At 38.7% G+C, this 9445-nt stretch overlaps 1 protein-coding gene across 1 annotated transcript; it reads right to left on the bottom strand.

The window, feature by feature from the left end:
- Positions 1–748: 748 nt before the first annotated feature.
- Positions 749–3239, bottom strand: LOC115768984 (innexin inx7). Its single transcript, XM_030713699.1, has 3 exons — positions 2879–3239; positions 1594–2306; positions 749–1172 (listed from the first exon to the last, which is right to left on the bottom strand). The coding sequence occupies exons 1-3, from the start codon at positions 3110–3112 to the stop codon at positions 794–796; spliced, it is 1326 nt and encodes a 441-aa protein (XP_030569559.1). The 5' UTR covers positions 3113–3239; the 3' UTR covers positions 749–793.
- Between the last annotated feature and the right edge of the window lie 6206 nt (positions 3240–9445).

The following is a 9445-nucleotide window of genomic DNA, read 5'->3' as shown; positions in this document are numbered from 1 at the left end:
AAATAATTGGTTTGTTAATGGGTTCGGTATATTACGCGTAATATCCGATGAAGGACAGGGCTAACTTTATGAACAATATTTGACTGAGCTTCCATCAAAGCTTTTGAATAATTATGAAGGTACGCTTTAGGATCTGTGGAATGGCATTAAGGCAGCTTGCACTTTCAGAAAGTAATTGCGTTGCGTTACAAGGTTCGTTTTGTTGGACGTGACTAATTCAATTTGGAGCCGCAACGCAATACCGTGACCCAATTGTGAGCATGAGATATGACCCAATGGTAGATCTTTGAACCGTGAATAAAAACCACAGCTGTTGGCCACATTTGCCACGCCTGCGGTGCTGCCTGTCAATTGAAAGTGGGTCAAGCCACAGTCAAGAGTGTCAAATCCAAAGTCAAGATAAAGTCAAGCCAAACGAAAGACTTGACGGCTGACAATAATATATATATATACATATATATATATACCTGAGAAATAAAGGAGGCGGGCGATTAACTGTTACAGCTGCCACGCCCACGCGGCTCGAAAATGTTGGGTGGCTGAGCTTAGCCGGTTTTAAGAGCTTTTTCCATTTCTAAACTGGCAGCGGAGCCAGTTTCTTGCTTTCGTCTAATTTGAATATTGAAATATTGAAATATTTCTTGCAACCGGTTGCCAAGCCAAGGCCAATAAGAAGAAGCACAAGAACTTGACAATAAATATATTCAAAATAAAAAAAAAATAAAAAAAAATACTTCTGAAATCGATAACAATTAATAACATAGCTTTAATTAAGGTACATAAATAGCAGCCGTCAAATGGGCAATGTGGCGCCATCTGTGGGCGATTTTGGCGTTGCCAAAACGGGCCCCGCCCCGCGATGATGCAACAGCGGAGCATCAACCGTATCCAGTCCACCGAGAAGCGGATACTTCTGCTGGGCACTGCCGCTGGGCAACTCACGTTCCCGTGCTCGATAGTCATTGATATCGTTATCGTGTATCGGATCGTTGGGAAACTCGCTGGCCAAATGATAGATGACCTTCTGGAAGAGGAACTCGGACAGATTGGTGCGCAAAAAGAACAGGAACATCCAATTCGAGAAATTGCATTTCTCTATGATAGACTTCAGATCCGATTCATCCATTTTGCCGGGCTTGGCCCAGTACAGAGCACATTTGGTGAACGTAACGCTAAAAGAAGGACAATCAATTAATTGGATTTCTGGACAGATTTGTCTAGATATGTGTGAATACAGTGAGCTAAGGCTTAAGGGACAGAAACACAAGAATATCATAAGCACATATGTTTAGATGGATCATATGCAGATACAGATACATTGTGGCTGAAGTGAAAGATACTTTGATCTGAAGAGCCTAGAACATACTAAGGCTACTAAGGTCTGAGAGTCCTGGAAGCTGGATCCTTAAATTTAGACAGCCTTAATCGCAATTTTTATAGATAATACAAAGGTCCTAAAAAGCTTGAAGAGCTTGGGCCTGGTATGTTCTAGTTGATACAGATCAAGAATATGTATGCTTTATGGTAGTCCTCTATAAAAGACGATCTCCCAATATCTGGACATAGACTATGGCATTGAGCACTTCAACTTACTTCTGGTAGAAGATGAGCGTGAAGAGGCGCCAGAGCAGACCCAAAATGGTGACGACCAACAGGAATGAATACCAGAACCAGAGTATGGTGTAGATCTTCTCGTTCATGATATTCAGTGCCATGACACAGAGCGTATCGTGCTCTTGGAGCGAGCCAGCCGAGCCATATTTGTAGAACGTGCATTTGGTGACTTTGGGAAAGACCACGTCGAGTGCATCCATTTTATCGACCCAACGTTCGCGTAGCACCTTCACGCCCAACGTGAGAAACTCGCGTCCAAGAAACCGATTCGTCCAATAGATTTGTATGCACAGATTCAACAAATTGAGCAGCTCGGCAAAGACCAAATGTGCACCCCAAGATTGATTCAGACGCATCCGATCGATCATAGTGCGTCGTATATTGATCACGCGATCCTCCACCTCCGCCATCGAGGGTATATTCAGTTTGCCAATACGCATGCTATCGTTCTTCAGGTACTTGGTCAGCCCAACCATGCGCAAGCCATAGACCAAGGCCTTGACGCGTCCACCCTCCAGTTTCTTCCAGAGCGCGTGCGGCAAGTAGAAGCACAGCGCCTGCCCGAACAGCACAAAGGGCACCCACTGATAGTAGGCGTGCCTTTTGATCACATCCTCCTTGCGATTGTAGGGTCCGATGCCCGGCTGGAAAATGGAGCCGGAGTCTAGCGCCGTGTTGTTCAGGTGACGCACCTGTGTTTGGTTAAATCAAGCAGTTGCATGGCATTTTAGTTATTTCGAAAGATGTGGCAACCCTTAAGATAAACAATTATGTTGTGGCCTCTATAATTCACAATCAGTTAAAGCGCGCACTTTATCAAGCACAAAGTGCTTACGATTAGGCAACTCTTTCAAATATTTGGTTCATTTGCTTGTTGCCAGAAGGCAAAAAACTAGCTGAATCTTAGACAGAAAAAAGCTAAAAATAGCTAAATAAGCTTTCCGACCAACAAACATAGCTAGTATCTGTCGCTGAGCTGTCAAAAAGCACGCTAAATAGCGTCAAATATTTCCGGCTGATCTCTGTTAATAGCCAAATCTGGCTGGCAAAAAGCTGAATTAACTTGTTTACTTAATGGAACTGAGATGTAAATAAATGCTGGCAATATAGCTCACAAGATAAGCAAGAGTCGAGCCGATATACCCAATATATTGTATCCGAGGAAGATTAAGTTCTTAAGACTGAGACTGAGACTGAGTCTGTCTCTTAGGGAACACAGAATGGATCATGAGCAAGCCTTTAAATTCCATCAATGCACACTTACCACTGTGAATGTGGGCGTAAAGAAGCAGAATGTATTTATAACGGGCGCGACTACATTATCGGATATGCACTGTATATGCTCGCCAATGTATTGGCGTGAGGTTATCAACAGGGTTGCCACCAGCAGCAGCACAAAGGTCCAGCGATAGTGTAGCTTGAACACAATGTTATCGATAACCACGCGCGATATATCGAACTTGAGGTATTGCTTAACCGAACTGAAGGTGCCCAACATGATGTTAACTTTCTACGGCCGAAAGCCAACCCTGTTCAGCGCTTGTTATCAGGCCCGCGATATAATCGAACGGTTTAATATATTTAAAACAAAAATATTTATATGTTTTATTTATTAATTTATTTTTTTTTTTATTTTCGTGCGAGCAGCTCCTCGTATCGTTGCTGTTGTTGACGGACTGTAAGGCTTTTTAAGTTTTAACGTCGTTTGGCCGGCCGATCGAGCGAATGTACGGCTAGACCTTATCAACAGCCAGCAGACCAACCCCTTGGCAGCTGGAGGAGGGGTGCGGGCGGGGGCGGGGCTATCCCTAGCCAGCCACTTGGGAGCGAAAAGTAAGGCAACGATAAGATAAATTCAACTGAAAATAACAAAAAGACAAAGAAAAAGAGTTAAGCACATTAATTGAGTTTAATAATGATACCCTGTAAGCGCATTGAAAATGCCTGAGCTAGGGTATGTTGGTTTTGAGTAAATGGGCAAAAGGAGGCATGTCCGAGCCGAAATATATATATATATATGTATGTATATGGTTGATCAGGACGACGAGCTGAAGACGTATATACAGATATATACATATATACAGCTTTTCAGTTTTTATCGATATTTTGTCACCATTTTCAATATATCGATAAGAAATCGATTTTTTGTAAACTTGGTCAAAAACTTTAAGAGTTTTGTTATGCATGCGCTTTTATGGGATAAAAAGATGAGGTATATTACAATCCATTTGGATACCTCGCCCCATTTCCGTCCAAAATCGTTCAGAATAACATGCTTCTAAAGTAAGAGCCTTATCTTTGAATCATATGCACATAGGAGTGCCATATATATGCTCGCGAAACTCCAATAAGATCTGCTTACAAACATAGAAGTTATTCTGAACTCGTTTGTCAATAAATCAAACTGATCTCAGGCACTGTAATAGAGCTAGAGCTAGCAAAATTGTTATGTAGATGCCCAAACGTCTTATTAAGATTAATTCGTTCAAGCATTTGCAATTATTGGCAAAATTCTTTCGTTATGAAAATAGAGAAAATTGCACAAAAAATGCAATTTTTCATTTTATAAACTTACAAACAGGGTATCTTTCCACTGAAGTAGCTAAGCTTGATACTTGAGTCGCATAGCGCTAGGGTGCTCCGCCCATGGCAAGCACACACTCAAGAGAGCGCTACCAAGTAACTTTTGGTCGGTAAACCCTCTCAAGACATGTGCTCGATATTTATGGAAGTAGAATACATTTTTGATTGGCAAGACAGTGTGTCCTCCTTGCCTAGCCAATGGGTTCTAATCGAGTGTCGTTTTTAACTCAACAGCAACATGCTTGTTGCAGACACCTCTGCTCTTGGCCATTTATTGTCTATCATGACATTGCACTCTCGACGTGGGCGACATAAATATGGATCCATATCAGTGCTCGGTTGGCGCCAATAGCTTAAGCTTTTAGCTTTTAGGGAAGTCCGTCAAAAAGATAATAGGGACAAGCTAAACCTTCAATGGGGAGAAGAGAACCCAAAATGGAGAAAAAAAGGGAAGAGCATGTTTCGCTGATCCTATATAGAATTTAGTAATATTCTTGATCACGAACGACAAGCTGGGTTATTCTAGCCATCTGTCTGTCTTTCTGTCTGCCTGTGAGAAGAACCAAAGCTAGGGACCTGAAGCTTCAAATATGTTTTCAGCTTAATCACACGCAGAATGGGTTTATCTTATTTTCTATCGATATTTTCTGCCATTTTTGATATACCAATAATTATCGCTTTCGAAACATGGCTGTTTAAGCATTGCTCAAAAGTAAAAGCGCGCTCGATTCACTTAAAAAAAAAAGCTAAAAGTTTTCCATAACAATTCTAAAAAGTTCTTTGGTTGCTTGTTTGTCTAGTTATCGGCAGGACTTAGATACTTCCCAGAGCTGGGATACATCTTTATTCCTTGAAACTCTGGCTAACATTTTGGAAGGAGGAAAGGAATGGGGAAGCAAACGTTCAACTGGGCCGTCATAATTTTGCTACAAAATATTGGAAACAAATATTTGACAAAATCTTTAGCTAAGAGATGTGAGTTTTAATAGCAGTAAATGATCTGTAGAGGTAGAGATACAGATACAGATATAGATACAGATACATATACAGATATAGATAAAGATGCAGATAGAGAAATGTGTAACGCCTATAAGGAGACACCTCTGATTCCATAAAGTATATATATTCTAGATAAGCCGAGCTGATATAGCCCATGCCCATCTGTTTCTCTGTCTGTCGTCTAGTCCCTCAGCCTTGAAGCCTCGGCCTGCTAGGATATACTCACTCTCTCGTTATTTTATTCTCAATATCGGGGCTTGAAGTTCATGCCGAAACATTAAATATGGCTGTGACCCCATTATAGGCCGTTGTTATCAGCGACAATTGACGAGTTGTCGAGTGCACTTTGGATGAGCGCAGCTGACACAGATTGGTCTTGGGGAATTTTCGTATTGTTATTTAATTTTGTGCACAACTGTTTGCTAGTCTTGCCTTTGATCTTGGCTGGCGATTGAGGCCTAGTGACTCGTACTAGCGCCCGTTTGCGTCATGGCTGATTCATGTTGGGCACTTGCGATATCTTGGCAGCTAACGGAACTAATTAGCCAGCCGGCAATGCGAACAACATTATCAAAAATCAAAGAACTATGCCATGAGGCATGCTCCTCCGCGTCGCATTTACAGCAAGGCTGCGTCAACGCTTGCCTAGAATGTGTTCAGGTAATCGTGACAAGTCAATATTTGGCCAGTGCTGCCAGATGCTTGTCACTGACAACATAAAATATATGGTATATATACACCCAGTACTTATCTCACTGGGACTATCTTTGAGTGCTTCATCTCTATTTATAATATTATCTTTGTTTGTTTCGGCTGGTAAGATATCATGCATTGGGCTGAAGCAAAAGTTGGGTAGGTTCAGACAGACCCATAGAGTATCCAGTTTTCATTTATCTTGTGAATATATCTAAGCTTATTTCCAGGTGTATCTGTAAATGTATCTGTATCTGTATCTGTATCTGTATCTGTATCTGTATCTGTATCTGTATCTGTATCTGTATCTGTATCTGTATCTGTATCTGTATCTGTATCTGTATCTGTATCTGTATCTGTATCTGTATCTGTATCTGTATCTGTATCTGTATCTGTATCTGTATCTGTATCTGTATCTGTATCTGTATCTGTATCTGTATCTGTATCTGTATCTGTATCTGTATCTGTATCTGTATCTGTATCTGTATCTGTATCTGTATCTGTATCTGTATCTGTATCTGTATCTGTATCTGTATCTGTATCTGTATCTGTATCTGTATCTGTATCTGTATCTGTATCTGTATCTGTATCTGTATCTGTATCTGTATCTGTATCTGTATCTGTATCTGTATCTGTATCTGTATCTGTATCTGTATCTGTATCTGTATCTGATCTGTATCTGTATCTGTATCTGTATCTGTATCTGTATCTGTATCTGTATCTTATCTGTATCTGTATCTGTATCTGTATCTGTATCTGTATCTGTATCTGTATCTGTATCTGTATCTGTATCTGTATCTGTATCTGTATCTGTATCTGTATCTGTATCTGTATCTGTATCTGTATCTGTATCTGTATCTGTATCTGTATCTGTATCTGTATCTGTATCTGTATCTGTATCTGTATCTGTATCTGTATCTGTATCTGTATCTGTATCTGTATCTGTATCTGATCTGTATCTGTATCTGTATCTGTATCTGTATCTGTATCTGTATCTGTATCTGTATCTGTATCTGTATCTGTATCTGTATCTGTATCTGTATCTGTATCTGTATCTGTATCTGTATCTGTATCTGTATCTGTATCTGTATCTGTATCTGTATCTGTATCTGTATCTGTATCTGTATCTGTATCTGTATCTGTATCTGTATCTGTATCTGTATCTGTATCTGTATCTGTATCTGTATCTGTATCTGTATCTGTATCTGTATCTGTATCTGTATCTGTATCTGTATCTGTATCTGTATCTGTATCTGTATCTGTATCTGTATCGGTATTGATCTGTATCTGTATCTGTATCTGTATCTGTATATGTATCTGTATCTGTATCTGTATCTGTATCTGTATCTGTATCTGTAATCTGTATGTAGCTGTATCTGTATCTGTATCTGTATCTGTATCTGTATCTGTATCTGTATCTGTATCTGTATCTGATATCGGTATCTGTATCTGTATCCTGTATCTGTATCGGTATCTGTATCTGTATCTGTATCTGTCTCTGTATCTGTATATATCTGTATCTGTATCTGTATCTGTATCTGTATCGGTATCTGTATCTGTATCGTAATCGTATCTGTATCTGTATCTGTATCTGTATATGATCTGATGTATCTGTATCTGTATCTGTTCTGTATCTGTATTCTGTATCTGTATCTGTATCTGTATCTGTATCGTATCTGTATCTGTATCTGTATCTGTATCTGTATCTGATCTGTATCTGTATCTGTATCTGTATCTGTATCTGTATCTGTATCTGTATCTGTATCTGTATCTGTATCGTATCTGTATCTGTATCTGTATCTGTATCTGTATCTGTATCTGTATCTGTATCTGTATCTGTATCTGTATCTGTATCTGTATCTGTATCTGTATCTGTATCTGTATCTGTATCTGTATCTGTATCTGTATCTGTATCTGTATCTGTATCTGTATCTGTATCTGTATCTGTATCTGTATCTGTATCTGTATCTGTATCTGTATCTGTATCTGTATCTGTATCTGTATCTGTATCTGTATCTGTATCTGTATCTGTATCTGTATCTGTATCTGTATCTGTATCTGTATCTGTATCTGTATCTGTATCTGTATCTGTATCTGTATCTGTATCTGTATCTGTATCTGTATCTGTATCTGTATCTGTATCTGTATCTGTATCTGTATCTGTATCTGTATCTGTATCTGTATCTGTATCTGTATCTGTATCTGTATCTGTATCTGTATCTGTATCTGTATCTGTATCTGTATCTGTATCTGTATCTGTATCTGTATCTGTATCTGTATCTGTATCTGTATCTGTATCTGTATCTGTATCTGTATCTGTATCTGTATCTGTATCTGTATCTGTATCTGTATCTGTATCTGTATCTGTATCTGTATCTGTATCTGTATCTGTATCTGTATCTGTATCTGTATCTGTATCTGTATCTGTATCTGTATCTGTATCTGTATCTGTATCTGTATCTGTATCTGTATCTGTATCTGTATCTGTATCTGTATCTGTATCTGTATCTGTATCTGTCTGTATCTGTATCTGTATCTGTATCTGTATCTGTATCTGTATCTGTATCTGTATCTGTATCTGTATCTGTATCTGTATCTGTATCTGTATCTGTATCTGTATCTGTATCTGTATCTGTATCTGTATCTGTATCTGTATCTGTATCTGTATCTGTATCTGTATCTGTATCTGTATCTGTATCTGTATCTGTATCTGTATCTGTATCTGTATCTGTATCTGTATCTGTATCTGTATCTGTATCTGTATCTGTATCTGTATCTGTATCTGTATCTGTATCTGTATCTGTATCTGTATCTGTATCTGTATCTGTATCTGTATCTGTATCTGTATCTGTATCTGTATCTGTATCTGTATCTGTATCTGTATCTGTATCTGTATTATCTGTATCTGTATCTGTATCTGTATCTGTATCTGTATCTGTATCTGTATCTGTATCTGTATCTGTATCTGTATCTGTATCTGTATCTGTATCTGTATCTGTATCTGTATCTGTATCTGTATATCTGTATCTGTATCTGTATCTGTATCTGTATCTGTATCTGTATCTGTATCTGTATCTGTATCTGTATCTGTATCTGTATCTGTATCTGTATCTGTATCTGTATATGTATCTGTACTGTATCTGTATCTGTATCTGTATCTGTATCTGTATCTGTATCTGTATCTGTATCTGTATCTGTATCTGTATCTGTATCTGTATCTTATCTGTATCTGTATATGTATCTGTATCTGTATCTGTATCTGTATCTGTATCTGTATTGTATCTGTATCTTATCTGTATCTGTATCTGATGTATCTGTATCTGTATCTGTATCTGTATCTGTATCTGTATCTGTCTGTGTCTGTATCTGTATCTGTATCTGTATCTGTATCTGTATCTATATCTGTATAAGTTCAATATTCTACTACCTGCATCACTTTCTTTGATTGATTAATCAAAAGTCTTATCTGCATCATAGTCGGCGGCTTCATCTCTTATCTCTAAAGCATTTTAGTATTTAGCTAAGGTATTTGCGTGCGTATTACGAAGCACGTATA

Source organism: Drosophila novamexicana, unplaced genomic scaffold (assembly GCF_003285875.2).
Source record: "Drosophila novamexicana strain 15010-1031.04,08,12 unplaced genomic scaffold, DnovRS2.1 tig00002146-arrow-arrow-pilon, whole genome shotgun sequence".
NCBI lineage: Eukaryota > Metazoa > Arthropoda > Insecta > Diptera > Drosophilidae > Drosophila > Drosophila novamexicana.
This window is presented reverse-complemented; position numbering and strand designations above follow the sequence as displayed.

Excerpts from the sequence above, each read along its gene's own strand:
- LOC115768984 (XM_030713699.1), bottom strand. The coding sequence starts at position 3,112 with ATGTTGGGCACCTTCAGTTCGGTTAAGCAATACCTCAAGTTCGATATA. Across the intron at positions 2,307-2,878 it reads TTACGCCCACATTCACAGTG|GTGCGTCACCTGAACAACAC; the intron begins GTAAGTGTGCAT and ends AACCAAACACAG. Across the intron at positions 1,173-1,593 it reads ACGCTCATCTTCTACCAGAA|CGTTACGTTCACCAAATGTG; the intron begins GTAAGTTGAAGT and ends TCCTTCTTTTAG.